Here is a 23,761-nt window from a genome sequence, read left to right as displayed (position 1 = left end):
TCTGTGACTCAGTGAAGAGGTGAGTCTTCAGTCTTCGTTCAGGCAGCCGGTGACTCAGCTGTACACACTGCCGGGAGAAGTTCACTCCTGCACCTGGGCGCCAGCACACAGACCAATCTCCATGTCTTCTTTGGTGCACCGGAATACCACATATGTTAACTTCACTCTGTCTGTGTGAGCCTGAGTGTTAGTTATGAGAGTGCATGACTGCCTTTCTCTCAGTGGTAAGCACCTTCTCTATCTGATCAGGCTGGATGACTTTAGTCTTTTGGTATGCTACACAGCAGTAGCGAACCGTGACCTTTAAACTTGGGCCCGCTACCCCCCCCTCCCCCCCGAAATTTTTTTTTTCCTTTCTTAATAAACTAAATAAAGAAAAACTGAGACGACAGTACAGCTTTAAAAACGCAATAAACAATAATATCTGTACTAGATAACATCTTAAGCAAAATAAGTTTCCAAACAAAATAAGGTTCACAGCTCCGTGGTTCTCGGAAGCGGAATATGTAAACAACGCGCACGAGGACGTCAAAGGGATGAATCGAAACTAGCTAGCGATGGTGCTAACGACAGCTAGCGTCGCCACAGCGGGCGGAAATTATCATACAGTTAAGCCCGCCCACTAAGAGAGAAGATATGATTGGTCAATTTTGCTGTCATTTGAAACTGGTATTGCGCTGAATTATAACTGCCAGGCCCTCTGTAAACGAACAGCGGGCATCACAGTCCTGATAGGGGGAGACACAGGCTCACAGGCTTCCACTCAACCCCTCACCTTCCAACACAGATTGAATAGACACGGGTGAATATTTTATTTGCTTATATTTTTGTAATTGTTTAGATGTCGAATGTCAAACTGTAAGTAGATAAAATAAAATTGGATAATTATATATATAATGCTTTAAGAATATTTTAGGCCCTCTGAGAGGGCGTAGAGGGCCCTGACGGTTCCCCACTGCTACACAGATATGCAGACCACTGCCTCCTCTCAACCATTCCCACACTCCCTTATCCCTTTAGGACAACTACCTATCACATCCTCTCTGCATGACGACCATGTCTCATTTCTCTGGAAGTGTGCTTGTAGGCAGAAAAAGCTTGGGAAGAATAGCTTCAGGAGAGTTTCCAGTGTTTCCAGTGAATGCCTAACTGGCGGTATGTTTAGCACTTTACCTTTGACCTATTTGTGGTCCATATAAAAGCTGTCAAACCCGTCTCACGGGCCACACCCTTGTGTCCCAACACTCATAACTCTGTCACCTCCAGAACCTCGGGTGACTGCACTGAGGCGGCGGCTGTTTTCTGGCAGGTAGATCTGCCCGGGCCACCTGGCCACTTCCTTCTTTGATCTTTATCACATTAGTCGGTAATGCAGGTTGTGTTTTTGTGTGATTTGCCTTTGTTTAGTTAAGTACTGGATTAAATATTATTTGTCAAAAGAAAAGATTCTATTGTCATTTGGTCAAAGGAAAACATCCTCAGTCATGACACCTAGAATTCAGTAACTCAGTTGCTCAGAGTGCATGTCCTTACACAGTGTGGTGTGTCACCTGGGCTTAAATAATACATTGCCATAGTAACATCTGCTCTCTTACCAATATCATTTCTGGGAGGAAGGTCCTCATCTTCATAGCTGGGGTAGCGTTCCTTCCTGTCCAGCAGCAAATAATAGATCATCTTCTCTTGGTTTTCTCTGAGAGATATATTGTGTGAGTGAGAGAGTGAATGAGAGGGACAGAGTATATGTGAGTGAGAGGGAGAGAAAGACAGACAGAAGGGAGTGAAAACAGACAAAAAAAGTGATAGCGTTATAACATTCTGCAGTGGTATAATGTCTATCTTTCTAATATTCCCTTGACTTCTGGAACTGTTTGAATAACGACTCTAACTTCTTGTTTGTGGAGACTAACATACTGTAACATTAAAGATGTAAGAACAATACTGTGATCATCAAGGAACTAAAACAATAAAAGTTACTTTACTGTTCAGTGCACACTGTTACCCACCCAGATTACCTCTGTGTTCTCCTTCCTTAAGCAAACAGGCTTGACTCTCTAACGGTTGTGTTTTGTGTGTAGACATACACATGTGGACTCACTCTTCACATTGCAGGTCCCGGGTGAGTTTCACGCGATCTCTGAAGCAGCCCAGAGAGTGCATGCTCTCCAGCACATCGGGATCCAGCTCTGTCAAAGAGAGGATCCTCCGTACACACACCCGCCTTGGAGGGGGGCGCTCGGGACACGGCTCATTCCTGCCCCCCCTGAGGAGGGAGAGAGAGAGAGGACAGGGTAGTGAGAGGGAGAGAGAAAAACAGAAAGTGATGTAAGGGGGACAGAGAGAGAGAGAGCATGTCACTACATGTCACAACAAACGTAAGACCAAACATAACTGTGTATTTGGAAACTACATTTGCAAACTTCAGAAACAAACATGCAGTAGTCTGTACTTACTGATACCAGGGGTGTTTTTGTATTGCTTCCAGCTGTGAATAGACATACAATACAGTTCTTATCATAAATACATATTTTGCACAGTCACAGTGTGTGTGCGTGTGTGTACTTTCTTTTACAGTATTCTCTTAGTGTGGAGCAAATATCTGCATGGTGATAGAAATATACACATTGCGCAGACATATATATATTTTTTTGAAAAGATAAAAAGCATTTATGTGTGTGTGCATGTGTGAATTAATGGGTGTGTTTGTGTGTGTGTGTGTGTGTGTGTGTGTGTGTGTGTGTGTGTGTGTGTGTGTGTGTGTGTGTGTGTGTGTGTGTGTGTGTGTGTGTGTGTGTGTGTTGCAGTACCGTGAGCCGTTTCTCTGGGTCCACCTCGATCATGCCCCTGAGCAGTGCCTGGCAGTCTGGCGGGATGAAATGGGGCATGTGGAACACGCCACTCTTCACCTTCTCCAGCAGCTGCCGCAGGTTATCATGGTCAAAGGGCAACGCTCCCTGCAGGGGTCAGAGGTCACACACTCATTCGGAATGGGAAAACTTTACAGCAGCTACAGGACATTTGGAAAACGTTCATAAGCTCATACGTATTTTAGAAAGAAAGATGAAGCAGTCATGAATGAACATGCCAGACAGAAAAGAGAGAAAGATAAAGAGGGGGGTGAGAGAGTGGAGAGTGGAGGAGACAGGGAAGAGAGAAAAGAACAAAAGAGAAATAGAGATGAAAGGAGAAGAAGAAAGAGGAAAGTGAGAAAGTAGAGAGAAAGAGAGGAGAGGGAGGAAACTGAGAGAGAAGAGACAGAGAGAGAGAGACAGACAGAGATAGAGAGAGAGATAGAGAGAGAGAGAAAGAGAGAGAGAGAGAGAGAGAGAGAGAGAGAAACAGACAGCTGCTCACTCACCACCAGCAGGGCGAAGAGGATGACCCCACAGCTCCACACATCCGCCCTGCGGCCATCATACTTTTCTCCCTACACCATCACAACACAGGCCTGTTACTCACACTTCCTCTCGCTCCCTCCCTCCCTCACGCACACACACCACCAGGTATAAAACAAGTTTCCTTATTAAAAACCACCCTGCAGGTTAGAGTTCACAGCCTGAGCGGTGCCATGCACATCGTGTGCTAGCCTTCGTTCAACTTTTCAACGCATCATCAACCCAGCACTAAGTGTGGCATGTGTAAGGACCAGGGCACCTGATACTCTCCCACCCCTGTGCCACCTCCACGCCACCATCAGAGCTAACCACCACCCAGTCATATGTGGATCGGTGGTGGTGCTGTGACTGATGTCATTAACGGGGAAGAGGCTAGCAGGCATGGTGAAGGCCGAACGGTTAGGGCCGCAACCTCTGACTGCACACTTATTAAACACATCTACTAGAATGGTAAGTGCAAGGCAGGTGTTTCTAATAAAGCAGGCGTTGATGTTCACAAATACATATAAAATAAAAATTAAGGCAAATCTGCATGTAAAGTCTTGAAATACACTGGACTGCGATTAAGCACTGATTCCTGTCAAGCAACAGATGAAGGGACGGTCTTACCCTAATGACCTCAGGACACGCATAATGAGGAGATCTGTAATTACATAACACACAGCATGAGTGCCATTTCAGGTGTAACATTTTATTTTGCACTCCCACTGAAGTATGCACACATACACACACACACATTAGAGTGTACACACACACACACACATGCACACACACACACATTAGGATACACACACACACACACACACACATACAGACGACTCACCCACAGCTGGTCTCCAGCAGGCTGTCCCCCACCTGCAGAGACGCCATGCCAAAGTCAGCAACCCTGATATTATTCTTTTCATCCAGCAGGAGGTTCTCTGGCTTCAGATCTCTGTGACTGAGAGAGAGAGAGACAGAGAGAGAGAGAGAGAGAGAGACAGAGAGAGAGAGAAAGTACAATAGAAAGGGAGAGATAGAAAGAAACCCAGACAAACACAGAGAGAGGGACAACGAGAGGACAACAGTTCAGCATAGAGAAGGAGTGACAGAGAGAAAAGGTGGTAACTGGAAAAGTGTAAAGGAGCACATGAAAAAGAAAAAAGATCAAACATAAAATGAATGTGGGTGAAAACAGTGGATCTGTACTCTACTGGCAACCCTTGATCTCCAGGTGTATCTAGTACAGCCATTCTTACATTGTAACAAATGTTAAGCATTATATGTCCTTACTGGCATGACTACATTTCTGGATATTTTTTCAACAAATTCAGTAGCTGTAACACATCAATCAGTAGTTCTGAGCAATTATCATTAAAACAATATTAATATAACATAAAATACAATTGCATGCACATTTCACAAACAGTCAATATGAAAAATATGAAGCTTTTGGTTTTGTAAGATTTTGTTTTTTTTAGAATAATATTTTTATTCAAATAAGTTGGCCAGTCTTAGCAGTAGCATGTGGTGACTGTGGAGCTCTTTCTACGAAAGGTTTCCATCTGCTGGATTTACCACAGAGTGCAGTGACTGTGCAAATATATGTAAGAAAGGTTTCCATCTGCTGGATTTACCATATGGAGTGACTGTGGCAGAAATCCAGAGCTGAGATGATTTGTCTGAAGAACTTTCTGGCCTCTTTAGGAGTCAGTCTGCCTTTTTTCACCAGGTAATCAAAGAGCTCACCACCAGACACATGCTCCAACACTAGATACCTAGACAGAGAGAGGGGGGGGGGGGGGGGGGGTAAGAGAAAGAGAGAAAAGAAAAGAGGAAGGGAGGAAGTGAGTGAAGGGGAGAATCAGACAGAGAGGATGAGAAAGAGACAGGTGCAGAGAAGGGAAAAGAAAGAAGGGAATATAGAAGAACAGGGAGAGAAGAGAATACAGAAAGAGAAGGGGAAAGAGACAAGTAACAGTAATGCACAGATAACGCACAATCGTACAAGTTTACACACACAAACTCAGGCTTAAATTCATTGAGTATATGAACGCACACATACATCACAGACACACAGGCCCCTGAAACATAAATGTTTGTGTTTATACTTACAGGTACTTGTTGTTTTCGTACACGTCGTGAAGCTTAAGAACATGTGGGTGCTCTATGAGTTTCAGAATGGCTATCTCTCTCTCCACCTGCCCGTAGAGAGGGTGGGGGAGAGGATGGATGAAGAGGGAGGAGGGAGCAGGAAAAATGAAGAAAGCAACTGTCTTGAATGCACAGAATAACACAGAAAGCTGAGAAAGCCAGGACATCTTTTGCAAAACTTTTAATTCCACCAGAACATACAGAGACCAAGCAGAAAGCAGTAGTTAGTTGCAATGTAGGATGTGTGTGTGTGTGTGTGTGTGTGTGTGTGTGTGTGTGTGTGTGTGTGTGTGTGTGTGTGTGTGTGTGTGAGAGAGAGAGAAAGAGAGAGAGAGAGAGAGACCCCTACCTTCATTAGAACTGATTCTGAGAGCTTCTCTCGGTTCACTATTTTTATCGCCACCTTCTGTCCTGTGATGCAGTGAACTCCCAGCTTTACCAGGCCTGATGAGAAAAGATGGAATACTCTATAAGCCACTCTTTAGGCAGCATGTTTGTTATATGTGCCTTTCCAAACTGTCTCATGCACATTTTTGAGGACTTTGGATACGTAGCATGTGCAACACAGCCTGCACATTTATTCATTCATTCATGATCTTCTAAATCAAATCGAACCCAGCTCACTGTGAGCTGTGAGGCAGCAGTGCTTCAATCTGCACATAAGTACTTCAAATACTTCACTACACATATCAAATGAATACTTCAAATACTTCACTACACATATCAAATAAATACTTCAAATACTTCACTACACATATCAAATGAATACTTTATATACTCCTCTACACATATCAAATGAACACTTTAAATACTTCACTACACATATCAAATGAATACTTCAAATACTTCACTACACATATCAAATGAATACTTCAAATACTTCACTACACATATCAAATGAACACTTTAAATACTTCACTACACATATCAAATGAATACTTCAGATACTTCACTACATATATCAAATTAATACTTCACTAAAGCACATGGAAACTTCAAATATTTCACTACATGTATCACATAAGTACTTCAAATACTTCACTACACATAGCAAATGAATACTTCAAATACTTCACTACACATAGCAAATGAATACTTCAAATACTTCACTACACATATCAAATGAACACTTTATATACTTCTCTACACATATCACATAAATACTTCAAATACTTCACTAAACATCACATGGAAACTTCAAATATTTCACTACATGTATCACATATATCACATAAGTACTTCAAATACTTCACTACATGTGTCACATGAATATTTCAAATACTTCACTACACGTATCAAATTGATACTTCAAATATTTAACCACAAATATTACATAAATACTGCAAATACTTCACTACACATCACATAGAAACTTCAAATACTTCACTACATGTATCTCATAAGTACTTCAAATGCTTCACTGTCATATGTATCACATAAATGTTTCACGTATCACATAAATAATTAAAATACTTGACTACATGTATCACATAAGTACTTCAAATACTTGACTACATGTATCACATGAATACTTCAAATTCTTCGCTACACATATCAAATGAACACTTCAAATACTTCACTACACGTATCACATGAATACTTCCAATATTTCACTACACATCACATGGAAACTTCAAATACTTCATATGTAGGCTATCACATAAGTACTTCAAATGATTCACTATCATATGAATATTTCAAATACTTCATGTATCACATAAATAATTCAAATACTTCACCACATGTATCACATAAATACTTCAAGTACTAAACTACAGGTATCACATTATTACTTCAAATACTTCACTACATGTATCACCTAAAAACTTTGTGTACTGAACTGTCCCACCACATAATCAAAAACGTATGGGTATGGCTGAGTGTGTGTGTGCGTGTGTGTGTGTGTGTGTGTGTGTGTGCGCGTGCGTGCGTGGGTGTGTGTGTGGGTGGGGGGGGCTTTTGTTTTGTTTGTTTTTTTTTTTTTTACAAAACATTACAGTCATATTACAATCATTTGCAACTGTCCTTACAATCCAAACACGTAAATCAAAAAAGCTTTGACCCATATTAGATGTCCATATAAGGGCAACCAAGTCGCACGTTCTGTTACTTCCAGCACACTCGCCGTTCTAATATGGCCCACTACAAGCTGTTGTTCACCCTGCTGTTGTCTGCTGAAAGTAATCCCACTCAGGCCAAAAAGTAATATTCCGTATCTACTCTAAATTCCACAACACCCCGACAGCATGCGATATGTACAGCATGGTTTCAATGAAGCACCTCAATGGTTTTGGCCAATAAAGAAGCGTTCATGAAGATGAAGATGATCCATCATGAGTGAATAAATGAATAAGGCTCAGATCTTACGGTCATCTATACGCTGCTACCTGTCCGCCCTGCCAAACATCCACCCTACGAACGATTTCTCAGGGATATATTCATCGATAAAAGTTTTGAACTTTTCTCATTGTTTGACTTGTTAATTTATAGCTGTTAGTAAAATATAACAGTGGCAGAACCAGTTATGCGCTCTTACCCGTCTGGCCCTTCCCGAGTGTCCTCTCCAGGCGATAAGGCCCTACGTACTGAGCCGGCTGACTCCCCGACAACTCCTTACTGGACATTTCGTTCAAATGCGGTTTTTATAGGGCAAGACAATGCAGAATTCACTGAATTTCCAAAATAAATCCACGACTGTCTGTCCTGCGCACGGAAGTGTACCGCTGTAACGACATTACAGACGGACGGCTTGCGATTACTCGATGAAAGCTGGACGCTGTAGTCGTGATACCAGTGCGGTGGCCTACAGCCAAGCCTTTGCGCCTGCTTCTTCGCAGTCCATGGAAATAATCTGGTAAATATTTTAATTGAAAACTGGTTTTCCCGAATGCTGTAATCCAGACTCGAGGTGGTAAGGCAAAGCGAAAGTCGAAATAACAGTTCCAATTAAACGCAGAAGTACAGCATGTTAAAAAGATGAAAGATGATACAGGAGACACCTTTGTGCTATAATTAATCAATTTGTAAGGCGATATGATAGGACTAGATTGGACGATTTAGGTAAGTCTGATGACGAACATCTGTAGAAATAATTCGTCTATAGGCTAGATTTTAAAACGACAGAAGGCAGCTAATGTAGCGATAAAACTGGTGAAATCGATAGTTTGTTCACATTACTTTCGCTAAATGATCAAAGGTCATTTTTGTAGAACGTTTTCGTTGCGGGACATTGTGGAGTCAGTAATTAAAATATCGCTAACATTAAATTGGATGTGATGACTGACCTAGTTATTGACAAGATGATCATATCTCCCTCGCGAAAAAACCTGTCATCTAATAGATAATACCTTATCCATCTCTAACAGACCCGCAAATGTATTCCGTCTCTTTTCCTTTAGCAGTGCCAACAAGACCACTCCAGGAAATAACTGAATTAGAAAGGAGATATGCGTTATGTGCATCTAATACATCTCGGTTTATTCCAGGCCTCGCATCCGGAAATAGAGGAAGATAGTAAGGTAGAACACAACCACCCTATCGCAGGCAAACGTGGATTTCTCGAGCAGTGTCCACCAGTCTCTTCACTTCGCGGTTTCCAAGAAATGTTTGTTCTATTTAGACACGTTCCGTTGAAGCACTTTGATCAGAAACGTTTCTCTGAGTGAAAGCAACATATCGAGCTGGCGTAGTAGACTCCTCTCCCCTTTCTCCCTCTGTCTCTCCCTCCCTCGCTTAATGTGCATATCACAGCATCTCTTCTCGAGGTCTCCCTGTCGCCTCGGCTGCGTCTCGAGGAGTCATAATCACAAATGTTGATCCAGTGTTTTTATTGCTTTGGTACGTTCCGTTCAAATTCTTCGTGTCCGATTCGCACGTATCACTCCTTCTGAGGGTGTTCCATTTCTTTTTTTCATCGCTCTTCGTCTCTCTTCCTTCTCCCCATCCGATGCGACCAGCATCAGCATCCGGGTTCCTCTCGGCCTTCCCCCGCGTCCCCTCCCTGCGCGATTCCCAGTGAACCAGTAAACGCGCTGCTCACCCCCTTACCCTTGTGCCCCCTCCCTACTAACTAGCGACGCTGATGGATGAGATCATCCTGTTCAGTGTTCGAGCTATTTGTCTCTTAACATTTATTGGAACGACATATATATATAAACAATTGCATTATTTTTACGTAGTTAAAGTCAGAAAACTTTGTAACAGTTATTCCAAACATCAGTATGACGAGCTAGATGAGTATGGCTAAGTTATCGGTAAAACTGATTAAAAAAAGGATACTATGTGCGCGCGGTACATGGGTGCGTGCGCGCGCGCGTGTGTGCGTGGGCGCGCGAGTAACTGTTTGACCCTCTTGAGTCATTCATGGAGTGCTAATGCAATAAACCACTGGGCGCATGCTGTTCTCGCTCAAGCGCCGAGATTCTGTCGTGCGGCATTTTATCCGCATGCAGCGGTTCTGTGCACGACCTCTAGGTGGCAGCAGACACATGGATTTATCTCTGTGTGACACGGCTTGTGACGAATGCTCTTTAACCTGAGACATTTAGTTTCGTTTTGTCTATTCGTACAAGGCTTTGTCATGACACACTAGTTTGGGATTCATAATCTCGGCACTAAGTTTTCAAAAGTAAACAGTACCACGTTAACATGCTTAATTGCTTAAAGAAAAACAATAAGTAAATTTGCCTGAAAAATGGATTGTTGAGTTGCAACATTTAAAGATGCAAAGAAACTGTGATAATTTAGGGCCGTGATGGTGCAAGGTAGCCCATCACCGAAATATGGACACTAAGCAGAACCGTTGATGCAAAGGGAGGTTACTTATCCCAGCAGGGATGGATCCACCTGCAGGGGTGACGAGGGTCCCTAGTATATAGTCAAGCTTTTTAAATATAATTAAAACACATTATTGTTTTGGGATAGTAGCTGGGGACACTATGTATGTATATGTATATGTATATGTATCTGTGAAATGTGTTTTATGTTGAGTCTATAGGACATCGTCCCTTGCGTGGGAAGTTGGTTTAGCCGGGGGCGGGGCTATCAGTATAAAAAGCCTATTCAGGAGCTTGGGGGAGATCCCTCCTTGTTCAAGATGTGACTTGCTATCTTCAACCACCTGTGCCTGCTAAAGAGGACTGCGGTTAGCTGCCGGTAACCGTTTGTATTATGGAAGAATAATGCTTTGAGCCGATCATGTGTTAGAAGTATACTCTGGCGCAAACTTAACAACCTTCGTTGTGAAGTGTAACTTGTCTGATTCTTCTGCAAGTGTGAAGTGAGAGAATAAAACACAGTGCACAGTAATGCTGGAGTACCCCTTTTAATACCATCCACCTCCATAATCCACACCCACCCTTGCAGTCTTACTACCCGGTCATGTGTAATTCCCGAGGTATTGGCCTTGAGCGATACTAAACCGTCACAAGGGCCAATAGAATTGGGCCATTTTTCTACCATTGCACTTTGAGAAATGTATTCTGAAGAAAAAAGATTATGCAGCTTGCCAAAAGGAAAATAAAATAAATCATAAAATACACTGGAACTGGGTTTACAGTATAAACGTCTTTTTATAGCATCGTCAAAATGAATAGTTCCCAGACCTGCGTGTTTTATGTTGCTGTGGAAGGTTATTGTGAATTAGTTATCAATACCTCTGTGTGAGGTGAGGATTACAGAACAGCAGTCTGATTTCCTTTTGGCAAGCTGCTTATGCCTCAATCTCACAGGCCTGCTCGGTTTCCTGCTTCCTGTCTGACGGCCGGGAATGTGAGCAGCAGCACAGGCTTGCTGTGCGGTCCAAGCAGCACTCAAGAGTGTGTGCAGTGCTGTAGTGTTTGAAATACACAGATTCATCCTGCATGTTTTTCCAGAAGGGTCTCTCCATAGTCCTGGCATGTGTAGGCTATGACATAGGACCGGCCAAAGTGGTTCAGCCTTAAGGAAATGAGTGTACATGCATGTGCATGTGTGTATGTTCACATGTCTGTGAGTAGATGCATGTGTGTGTGTGTGTGTGTGTATGTGTGTGTGTGTGTGTGTGTGTGTGTGTGTGTGTGTGTGTGTGTGTGTGTGTGTGTGTGTTAGTGCTTGTCTGAGTACAAACATCGCCCAGTACGCACTCACACACACACACTGACATGCATCTAATCACAGACATGTGCATACACTCATGCATGTACACTAGAATTAATGTGGCTGTCGTCACACAAACGTATGAATAGACGGACGTAGTAAAAGTGCTCATGAAAGCATTTTCTGGACAATTTCTCACACAAGGGCCACCGTGGAATTATAACTCACTGCTCTGCTGTGTGACATTAAAACAACATTAAGTCTTCACACGAGCTCATCATGCTGACAGTCAAGACCAAGAATAATTAGTTTTTGACGACTGCTAACATGCGTTTGTCCAATCTGTATTCACATTTTCAAAACTCCAAACACATTGAACACAACATCAGTCTTCAGTGGCTATACTATTAGTTCAATTCATGTTATTATGGCACAAAATGCAGTCATTTTACACGTTTTTATAATGCTTAAATTTTCTATACACACAAGGTTATCCAATAACAAAATTCTGGATCATTTTTGCCTTATTTACAATTGCTTGCACACAGCATGTCAAAAATGAAAACCTAAGGTTCAAAACCTTAAATACTGTATAAAATGCAAAGTTCTGGAAAAACAAAGGCAGCTGAAAAGTTATTACTGTAATACTGTACATATTTATTGCACATATAGATCAATGAAATAAAATGAAGTACAGTAATGTACCGGGTCAGAGAGGAGCAAATATAACAATTTGTCCTGCAATCTCAAGTGCTGGTTTGGTCCTTCACAAATGCCAGATTGGTCCCTATAACAGTGACCTCCTTCTTTTGTTTTTGAATGAACTCTACCAACAACTGGTTCCAGAAGCAGAAATGAAACAGGTGGGAGGAAACACGAGGACATTTGTGATGGGACAATGTAGCATTTTGTCATTCTCATGTCATCACAAACTGGTTTATGGACCATCCAATAGTGATGTCCCTTTTCCTCCTGCCAATCTCACCTTTCCTCAACCCCACTAAAGAACTTTTTTCAGTCTGGAGGTGGAAGGTGTATGATCATCGGCCCCATGACTAAATGTCCCTCCTGGATGCAATGGATCCTGGCTGCAGAGACATTTCAGCTGAAGACTGCCAGGGGTGAATAAGGCATACCAAGATTTTCTATCCAGGTGCATGGCAAGGGCTAACATCAGATATGATGAGGATGAAAACATGTGGCCAACTGCTGAAGACCACTTACATTACACATAACAAGACTGTTCAGTTTTGTATTCTGTTTTTTCCCCCTTGTGTGGCTTTTTTTGTATATGTGTATTTTTACACATATGGGACCATGGCTAATTATGTTTACAATTATGGTAATCATTTTTGGGTTAGACCACAATGTACAGTAATGTCCCTAATACAGTAAAATATACCCTTCACTGCAAAACTGTTACTGACTCCTTTTTTGTCTAATCTACATTCCATATAGTACCTACCAGTAAATATCACTCATTGTATAGACAGTATTTTGCCAAAAATGCACACATTTGAAAAAAAAGATGATGATGAAAAAAGAAATGAAGCAGATTACAGTAAAAATTAACTGACTAAGAAAACAACAGATGTTACTGTAAAATGTCTGTTGTTTGCTGGGTGAGAGTAAAATATTACATGTAATACTGTTTCTGTATTGCCATCAAATGTTAGTTTTTTTTACAGTGGTTGTGCAGTGATTGACTATGTTCATCTCAAATAGAGAATATGTGCTAGTGTTTGAAAGAATGATTGGATACTGAACCAGGTTTGCTGTGTTTGAACAAAGTTGGTGTATAAAGAGAAAACTGTGTTTGCGTTGTGAAATGCAGAGTTGTTATTTAGTTAAGAAAATGCGCTTTTGAAATCGATACTATTTGGCTATTTGTGTGAGGTAAATGTGTTGCTGTGTTTTGACAATGTATCACAAGTATTGGGAAACGCATGTTAGCAGTCGTCAAAAACTGTAAATGCAGGCAATATTTGTATGTGAGAGAGAGACACAGAAAGAGAGATAGAGAGAGAGAGAGAGAGAGAGAGAGAGAGTCTGTGTGTATCATCCTAAAACTTGGTGGTAATATTTTTCAGTGTCCACTCATTGCAAGTAAATGTATCACTTTGCTAAATCTGGAGAAATTAGCAGAGATGTCAACAAGCTAAAAAACAATACATGGATAGACATATAAGCAGATTAATTTACATACTGAAGATTGGAGTTCAATTGGTATAAAATAATGTATGGAAAACGTGAATAACAAGTGTCATACTGAACAACTGATAGACTGAACAACTGATATGCTGAACGACACAGGAGTAACTAGAATACTATGAAGAGAGAAGTCATGAAAGACAAGTGTGTGTGTATGTGTGTGTGTGTGTGTGTGTGTGTGTGTGTGCGTGCGTGCTCATGCATATTGCTATATGTGTGTGAACAGCCTAAAGGGCTCTTGTTTTGTAGAGCAAGTCTTCATATGTTCGGGCTGGTCCCAGGTGCTGGAGGTCTGCTGTGAAGTGGCTTGTCATTCCTCCCCCACCCTAAAATATTAAACCTAAGTGACTGACCGATGGACAGTGTCCTTGGTTGTCTGAAGCACTGGTCCACCGAGTGCTGCAGGGCATTAGTGACATAAATCCATCATCTCACTCCTCCCTCTGCTGAGCTCATTTCAGAAGCCATGACAACCTCTCATGCAAATACCTTCTGAATTAAGACAAATCAAAGAGAAAGGAGTAATGAGACAAACCTGGAAACCGAAGTCATCTTCTTTAAACATTTATCTGTGCAAATGTCATCATATGATCATATAATGGTTATATGTCTTCATAATGTGTGACTACAATATAGGTCTATTAGTATAAAATGTATTTATATGTCTGTGACAACTAATGAGACACAAGTAGAAAAAGTCTGGCTAGACTCACAAGAAATGCAGATCACTGATTATTAAAATGCATGGTAGAAGTTCCATTATTTTTATGCAGTGTTTTGCTAATTTAACTGGTCATTTTGCAGATTTAACTGATCACATTTCAGAACAAAAGCACATGTGCAAGCCTTACAATTAGAGTAAAAGACAACAGTACCAGTCTTTAAAACTTTATTACACTATTATGAAAGCTTCTCAAACAGACAATTTATATAAACTCCAGGGGCTTCCCGAAACTGTCTACAGATCAGAAGCATTTGGCCGCAAGGAAGAGGAGGGACAGGAAGATGCCATTAAAACTGCATGAAGAGGGTAGGACAAAGGGGTAGGAGAATGGGGTAGAATAAGTGGGAGGGGGGATATGGGTTCTGCTGCCAAATCCCACCAGAGTAAGTCTGGTGCTAACGGGAATGCTGGGAAGTTGGAGGACTCAGTGTGGTGGACCTGTAGGACAGAGAAGAGATCAGGAGGATTATCATTACAGATGAAATGGATCAAATCAAATGAAAATGTTTTCAACTACAGCAGTCAATGACAATAAGACAAGATAGGTCTGGAAACACTCCCCTGGGGTTTATTTCTATACTATCTCTACTGTTTTCTACACTTTTTCTAATGTGTTTGAGGTTTTTGACTTGTGCTCTCTGTGTTCTGCTTTGCTGCTGTTTTTCCTTTGGGGATCATGAAAATATACTAAACTGCCTGATTACGATATGACACAAGCTCACAAACACTGATCTCTCTGATCAGTGATCACTGATCAAGACTGGCATGAAAAAACACGTCTTGTTCATGCAAATTGAATGTGAGCGACTGAAAACAATGATGTGACACTTATGTGTGTGTCTGTTCTAGGGTGTGTGTACAAGAGTGACTGTTTTAGGGTCTGTGTATGAGGGTGTCTGTGCACAAGGTATACACATCTGTATAAAGGTATTTGTTCTGTATATGAGAGTGACTGTCCAAGACTGTCCAAACAGCGTGTCCAAGGCTGTTTGTTTTAGAGTTTTAGGGTGTTTGTATGAAGGTGTCAGAGGGTGTGTTATTGTGTCTGTTATTGGGGATTGTCTGATTTTTGGATGGACGTGAGAGGGTGTGTATTACTGGCGTGTGTGTGTGTGTGTGTGTGTGTGTGAGAGAGAGAGAGAGAGAGAGAGAGAGAGAGAGAGAGAGAGTGTGTGTGTGTGTGTGTTAGAGGTGACTAAGGATTTTCATAGTCGAATCTGATTCGTCAGATTTTCCCTTTAGTCGACTAATAGTCGAATCGTTGTTTTGGTTTTTTTTTTGTTTTTTAATCTAGAGCACCATAAACGGGATCCTGTTCTCATTCAGGACTTTTTTCCACTTCAAAGTAAAAACCTAAAAGGTTGGATTTATTCAGCTTTTATTTATTTACTTATTTTTATTGAAACGTTAGAGAACATTAACCGTCAGTGCGCAGTCTGCATATCGAACTGTCAGACAGGCACTGTGCAAAATGTCAAAAATATTTTAAATAAAATATGCGTGCCTGGAAATATAAAAAAAATTGGCACACAACAGCAAAAAATTATAAGTAAAGGTTCAAGTAAGGGGGTTTAAAAGCAAACAACAACAAAAATGTTTATAGGCCTACTTGCCGAGACGCACCGCGACGAGACGAGACGAGACGACACGACCTAAACGACAAATGGCTGAACTGAACTTTTTTTTTTGCCTTACGCGTTTTAAATGGTATGCCATGTTGGTTGTTGAAATGAAAGACGTTGATGACATAACTTGCACTTTACTTTGTTTTATTCATCTTTATCTTTTTCAAAATACCTTTGCAGTTTTTTTAGTAGCCATTATAATCTCGCGGACTATATAGCGTGTTCAGCTCCGCTCATTTGGATTGTGCAACTGCAGGGTGTGATTTATTAATGTGTAGTAAGGAAGATGCCTATTGAAAATGCGCACACATCATTTTAAAATATTTATTAACAGAAATTAGGATGATTTTATTTGACAAAAGGCGATATATATCGAAAACAAAGACATTTAATGTAACAACTACATTAAGTGTCCTTGGGTACCCCCATGCAGATAGAATGGTACATTCGACTATGACGTTCATAGTCGACTAGGGGTTATAGTCGACTATAGTCGAATCAGCGACTATTGCAGGTCACGCCTAGTGTGTGTGTGTGTGTGTGTGTGTGTGTGTGTGTGTGTGTATTTGGTGTGTGTGTATGTGTGTGTTTGGCGTGTGTGTGTGTGTGTGTGTGTGTGTGTGTGTGTGTTACCATGCTCTGTGTAGAATTCCTCATGAAGTCTGAGCATTGATCTTTACACAGGCAGTGAAAGCCTCCATTAGCTTACTACATGCCACCTCCCCATTCTCCTTTATACTGCAACACACAACACAGGGTTTATAGCCAAGGGTGCACACGGACATAGACACACACATATATAACATACACACACAATACCACAAACAGCAAAGCTGGTAAATGATAGAGAAACAGTCCAATGTTTTACACCCCGTGACTCACAGACCTGCTACTGCAAACCTACAGCACCCACCCTCCATGGAAAACCAACTAGTCAATACTCAGACCTATGACAAGCTGAAAAATACGTAAGAGAAAGTGCATGTGCAAGAGTGTGCACGTGTGTGTGCATGCAACTATGTGGATGCGTGCTTGTGCATGTAGGTGTATATGTATTCATGCATCTGTGTGTGTGTGTGTGTGTGTGTGTGTGTGTGTGTGTGTGTGTGTGTGTGTGTGTGTACACACAGATTATTCTAAGCACTCAGCTCCCAACAGAAAGGCAGACACTGCCATACTGCATTAGTCTGATGGAGTGAAAGGGGTGCTGAAATGACAGAGTGGATAAAGAGGAAGAGAACAGAGAGAGAGCAAGAGAGAGGCAGAGAGAGATGGAGGGGGAGGGAGAGTGGGAGAGGGGGCAAGGGAGAGAAGGAGAAAGGGGAGAGAAAGAGTGAGAGGGTAGAGGGGGAGGGAGGGAGAAGGGAAAGGCGAGGGAGAAAAAAGTATTGGAGAGAGGGAGATGGAGGGAGAGGTGGGGAGGAAAAGGGAGAGAGGGAGGGAGAGGTGGAGAGGTAGGGAGGGAGGGAGAGCGGGAGAGTGAGATTGCGTGACACTATAAGCCACACTTGCCAAGTATAGGAATCATCTGCACTGACGCAGGATACAGTGATCACATGATCACTCTCATACCCCTCCCCATTTATTGAGGAGTTGTAGCCCCTCCCACCTCTGGAGACCCTGTCCAATGAACATACACAACCCACATACAGTTCAGTGTGTAATGAAGTGACGCCGGTTGGTTTCATTTAAGATGAGGTTTATGCAGAAAAGTTTGGGGTGTGAGGAGCAGTAAAAGACTAGATGAAGTATAGACGTAAAGATGATGTAAACTAAACGTAAATGAGGAGGTAAACATAAGACAATGAACAAAGGATTAAACGTAAGTGCCCAGCAATGCAGGTACGAAGAGAGGCAGAGAGAGAGAGAGAGAGAGAGAGAGAGAGAGAGAAGTTGGTGAGAAAAACATAAACATGGTGAGTAAAACATAAAAAAGGAGGAGAGGACCTACCCAAAGAGAGAGTCACTTTGATCTTTCATGTCCAAAATACAAAACCATCAGAAAATCCCTTCTGCACAAAATATCTAACATCCTCATCTTTCCAACACTGACTGATGCAGAAAACTTGTAATATTACTGGGGAAACAGAATCTGTAGATTTATAGAAAATTGCCTGTTGCAATTATTTAGGTTGTAATATTTACTTTATTGTGTTCCATTTTGGTTTATGCTTGTTTTTAACAATTTTATAGTATTTCATTTTTTGTTATTTATTGTATATCCTATACAAAACAAGCATTAATTAATAGGCATAAATTAATAGGTATAAATTTGTATCAATTTGTATATTGCTAATATATGTACATATTATGCATTGCTTTAGCAACACAGGTATTTTGTTTTGTCATGTGAATAAAGCATTTGATTGATTTGAGATAAAGAGGGCAGACATTTCTGAGAAAAGGGAGGAACAGTGAGAAAGAAAGAGACTGTGAGTGAGAGACAGAGAGAAAAGAGAGATGGGGAGAGAGAGAGAGACAGAAGAGATAGAGATGGGGAGAGAGAGAGACAGAGGAGCGAGAGAGAATGTGTGAAGAAGAAATAACGTATCTCAAGGGCATTCTGTATAACAGCCAGCAATTTAAATAACACACAAGCGGATGAAGGGAGTGTTGGAGAAGAGGAGTGGATGGAGGGAATGTTGGAGAAGAGGAGTGGATGGAGGGAGTGATGGAGGGAGAAGAGCACAACCCTATTTCTTCAGATAAATCCAGTTCAGTCTTGATCATCTGACCATCCCAGGCAAGCACAAAATACTGAAGCCTAAATCAATCCGGGTCACAATAAAAACTGCCCTCAGTCAAAGCAGGTCACATTGCATGAACAGGGTTGGGAACCCACTGAAGCACGCTTGATATTGCCTCTGCAAAGGCAAACGTAGGCACGCACACACATACACATGTATGCACGCACACATAAAAGATTTTTAAAGTAGATGAGTCATCTTGTTGAGACATCCCCCCCCACCACCACCACCCTTCACAACCTGACACTACATTTGCAGCCAATACAGTGTCACTTCCTTTCACGCTTCAGCAATGTCATGCAGCAGCATGAAAATGTCTGCCACTGAAGGAAAGGTAGGGGAGCAGGACCAGCTGCAAAACAGGGCTGAACACCGAACACCAAAACTTTTACGGTCTGTGGAGAGGCCCACAGCATTCTGGAAATCCTCGTCGTACTCCTGTTCGATCACTGGTCTGTTTGCCACGGTGCACACCCTCCACACAGTCACAAGCACGGTGATGTATCAATCCGCTGGTGCTCTCTGATTGAAAACAGGGTTATACAGAAGAGTGTAGTGGTGAGAGAAAGGGTAGGAAAGTGATGTTTGGAGATTTGAAAAGCTTTTGGTAGATGGATGGATCAGGTGATACTTGGTGAGATCTCACCGTGGAGGGAACACTGGATAACAAAACTTCAAACTAAACAAACTAAAATAGGTAGACCTTTTACACTGAATAAAAATAGTTTTTTAAAGCAGTTACATTTTACAAACCTACTCATTAATAAGCCTATGTTAAACTGTACATGATTTCTACCTGTTTGGTCCCAGGATATTCAGCAATATGTCAATACAGAGGTCTATTCTCTAGGGTACTGCTTCTCCATACTGTAAATAATGACATGTGAATGCACAGGAACAGGATGGTAGAGAAATTCTGAAAATGCTCAGCATGCATTAATAGAAAAATCTTTTTTCCAGTGTACTTAAAGAAATGTGTGTTTTTGTTGCAAAAGTGCTCAGCAATTCGGTCCGGAATCCAGCCTTAGGGGCCTGTGTTGAAACTGCATCAGAACATTACACAGGTCGGTGCTGCAGTCAACAACACGTCAGCCACATAGTTCCAACAATGCACGTCTGCAGACGAGATGAGGAAAGGCACACCGAGCAGGAGACTCCAGGAGAAGCCCATGAAAGGACCAGCCAGGGTCACAACAGCCACGGCACTCCCCGTCTGTTGCATAAGGAGATGCTCAGAACGGCAGGCCTGACAGAGCTAGCGCCAGGTATCCAGTTGACATGCAACATGATCCAATGCCCAGAACTCCAGACTGCAGACACTCACACATTCACACGCACCTACACTCACACACACTGGCTATTTATATGTGGGATATAAATATTGAGGTGGTATAGAATACTCAGCCTTCTGAGGCCTTCATCTGGCCAGCGTCAAAGTGTGTCATCCCCTGCAGCGCAGACAGGGCCTTCAGGAGCCAATAACGTGCTTCCCCACTGCCTCCAGTCCAGCCACATGCAAACACATGTGGGCAAGTAGACGAAGACGTGGAAGTGCCAAAAGCTCCAGGAACTGTTGACTTGTTGTTTACAGCTCTTAGAACACTGGGGTGCCAGCAGGTGCTCACTCTGTTTCTCCATGGGAACAGAAGGAACCACTGGATGTGGATGTGTGGGGATGCATTTCGGCAGATCCTTCCTTCCACTGACAGCTGATTAGTAAAACTTAGCAATTAGCAGGGTAAGAAAACAGTTTTGCTCAAAATATTGCAATGCACACAACATTATGGATGACATACCAGAATTCAAAAGAGGACAAATTGTTAGTGCACGTCTTGCTGGCACATCTGTGACCAAGATAGCAAGTCTTTGTGATGTATCATGAGCCACAGTATCAAGAGCCACGGTATCTTGATACCTCTGTCCAAAACATCCCTTTTCTCTGGAAACTTTGTGTACTTTACTACAATTTTTATATACATATCTTACCTAAGTACACTGCAGTTGCTTACCTCAAAGCATTAAATCGATGCAAAAATATAAGACAAAACCTGAGAAAAACTCAACAAACGACATTTATACACTTCTTTTCATTTCCTAAACATTCCTTTGAAATGCTTCGGCAGCCTACTGTTATTGATATGTTGCATACACAAGCTGTTTTTTAACAGTAGCTTTGTGTGAAATGTTAGCCAAGCTATTAACGTGAAATAAATAGCCATGTTCTTTGTGGCCAGATATGCATATTTTATACAGTTGCCTTTTCTCCAGCCAATGTACCAGGTTACTATTTTAAATGCTTCTTACAGATGATATCATAAAGATCTTATGGAATGGTATGCTACATTTACACACAAGTGACCTGTTGCAGCACAGCTGACATGAGTAAGTGAAATGACATAAGGTTGATGTTAGTGCAAATGATGTAGGGCACTGTGCTCTTACACCCTCTCTCACACGTGACAGAAAACACTAAACAAATACGTCTAAACTGCTTTATGCCTGCTATGCTCATTATGACTGCTCATTACGACTGCTCTCGCCTCCCAGGAGAAGTTATGTATCCAGTTTCAGGTTGTATTTTTAGTGCTTTACAAATTACTGAGGTTGCGATCTCTGTGACCTCATGGCTGGCTATGAGCATGTACATACATTAAATATTCACTTCTCTTGTTAATGTCATTGGTAAAGATAGAAGAGTAGGATAGTTTTGAAATAAACTGGCTAAAACAAAATGTATACATAATATCAAATCGATTATGTATTAATTTACTGTTAATTCCATCTTGGTCAGGCATACTGGTCAAAGTGACCACGCCTAGCCCTTCATGCCACACCCCTTTGGAGGACACACCCCATTATCTCTGTACCATACTCATCAGGCTCAGTCTGTGTAGTCTTATCAGGACCCTCCAGCCTGTCCCATCTACACTGCTCCAGCGTGTAAACACATACTCAAAGGTAAAAGCAGGGTGGTGTCTCTGTAGGCTCAGGGTCAAAGCACTGGCTGAACGAAATGTCACATCACATTGGATCAAACAGCACAGGCACAGTGTGAGATTTACAGCCTGTGCACACAGCCATGTCTCCACAGTGGCCATCGCATTCCTGCCATATTTCAAGAAAAACATGCCAGGACCGCTATACTCAGTCCAGGATATGGACAGGCAGAGGTTTAGTGAAAGGCATACAAATGCTGTGAGGTCAGTGTTAGTCTCTTACACATGAATACACTGTAGCACTGCAGAGATGTTGACATAGCAGAGCATAAGGGTTGGGACACTCATACAGGTTTAAAGAGAGAGAGAGAGAGAGAGAGACACAGAGAGAGTAACAGAAAAGCTGACCATGATGTAAACTAATTCTCCACAGCCAATCAGACATAATGTAGTGGTTCGTGCTTCCAGAGAATAACAGAATCCCCTTACACATGTGTCTACCAGCTCTGCATCCAGCTCCATCTACATCACTAAACTATGGAAAGCCCCCATTATTTCAACATCATCAAATACCAGTAGATTAAACAAGGTTCCCACCACAGATTATTTAATCCTATACTGTCCGCTGTGCTTGAACCTGAAATCACCCTCAAAAAAGCGCAGTTATGTCAGATCAACCCACAGCAGCATTACACCCAGCTTAGAGGTTCTATAAAACCGAAGCAGGCACTGATCATGCCAAGGCCAGAAGGAACACGGACCCATACAAGTGGAGGGAGGGGAGAGGGGTCTACTGTACCAGGTCAGCACACACGAGAGGACCGGAACCAGGAGAGACACGGAGGCACTCACCATTTGTCCAGGTCTGCCTTGATGGTCTGACAGGCAGCAGGGACAGGAGTCTTGACTGGAGCAGCAGCCTCGGAGTCTGACATGTTCAAAGGCAGTGTGTGTGTTAGTGTGTGCCCTCTGTGTGCTTCTGTGTGTGCATGAAAGAGAGAGAGAGGAAGGAGGAGGAGTGTGACAGAGTTGGCAGGAGGGAGGGCAATGCACATGGGGAGAGGGTAAGAGGTGTGATAGTGTGTGCTCGTGACACATGAAATAGGAGAAGGGATTGAAAGTCTTGGACATGCAGTTAAGTCTATGTTAAAAGCAAACGGGCTAAGGCACGTCAGTCTCAAAACTATTCAAGAAATGCATCGCGCAAATTGCGCAAATTCTTCAAATCCCGAGAATATTGTGTCAATAGGCGGCGCTATTGACTCTATAGGTGTTAAATCAATAGCGCCGCCTATTGACACAACATGCTACAATATCGTGCTGAAAAAAATAGCTGCACACGCTCGCCACCTGCAGACGTCATTCTTTTAGACAGAAGGTGCACTCGCTTCTATTCAATACCAATATACCCACCCACCCACACACACACACACACACACACACACACACACACACACACACACACACACACACACACACACACACACGCGTCTTGTAAAGTTCCACATCTAAAAGCAGCATGTTTATAAAAGATTGTTTAGATATAGTGATTTGAATCATATTCGGTTATGTATATGCTACTGTTGTCTTCTGACCGAAGAATTAAAGCTAAATACAAATTACTTAAAATTACTCAAAAAGGGAAATGGACAAGAAAATAAAATCAGGACGGGTAACGTATATAGCCTACTAACTGCAGACTTAAAAAAACGGCTTCAAATTTGCAAACTACATTCAAAACTTTACATTTAAGGTGAAGTATAAACAACTGTCCAAACATTGTGCACACTTGTAACACAATTCTAATAAGAAAAAATCTATTTCCGAAAGACATGCCAAGTGTGTTCACGCGGAACAGGACAACCAAAAATGATGAAGCTCGTGGCATAACGTAAATAAATAAAGCAAACATGTG

At 41.9% G+C, this 23,761-nt stretch overlaps 1 protein-coding gene across 4 annotated transcripts in view; it reads right to left on the bottom strand.

Annotated features, from left to right (window-relative positions):
* brsk1b (BR serine/threonine kinase 1b) overlaps positions 1–22,898 on the bottom strand; it is a 33,592-nt gene extending 10,694 nt beyond the window's left edge. The window contains exons 1-13 of one of the 4 annotated variants that reach the window (XM_076996297.1): positions 22,699–22,898; positions 16,797–16,901; positions 14,168–14,976; positions 5,878–5,972; positions 5,490–5,575; positions 5,012–5,152; positions 4,219–4,335; positions 4,005–4,038; positions 3,359–3,427; positions 2,808–2,954; positions 2,454–2,485; positions 2,099–2,263; positions 1,596–1,693 (exon numbers count right to left, since the gene is read on the bottom strand). In XM_076996297.1, the coding sequence (XP_076852412.1) occupies positions 1,596–1,693; positions 2,099–2,263; positions 2,454–2,485; positions 2,808–2,954; positions 3,359–3,427; positions 4,005–4,038; positions 4,219–4,335; positions 5,012–5,152; positions 5,490–5,575; positions 5,878–5,883 (895 nt within the window). In that variant the 5' untranslated portion in view covers positions 5,884–5,972; positions 14,168–14,976; positions 16,797–16,901; positions 22,699–22,898. Of the gene's footprint in view, positions 1–1,595; positions 1,694–2,098; positions 2,264–2,453; positions 2,486–2,807; positions 2,955–3,358; positions 3,428–4,004; positions 4,039–4,218; positions 4,503–5,011; positions 5,153–5,489; positions 5,576–5,877; positions 5,973–8,064; positions 9,520–14,167; positions 14,977–16,796; positions 16,902–22,698 lie in introns of those variants that run through there. The other 3 variants (XM_076996292.1, XM_076996304.1, XM_076996312.1) reach the window with 3 other exon arrangements.
* Positions 22,899–23,761: the final 863 nt, after the last annotated feature.

The sequence above is a fragment of the Brachyhypopomus gauderio genome, chromosome 2 (assembly GCF_052324685.1).
Source record: "Brachyhypopomus gauderio isolate BG-103 chromosome 2, BGAUD_0.2, whole genome shotgun sequence".
Classification (NCBI taxonomy): domain Eukaryota; kingdom Metazoa; phylum Chordata; class Actinopteri; order Gymnotiformes; family Hypopomidae; genus Brachyhypopomus; species Brachyhypopomus gauderio.
The sequence above is the reverse complement of the archived record's forward strand: the minus strand, read 5'-3'. Positions and strand labels throughout refer to the sequence as shown.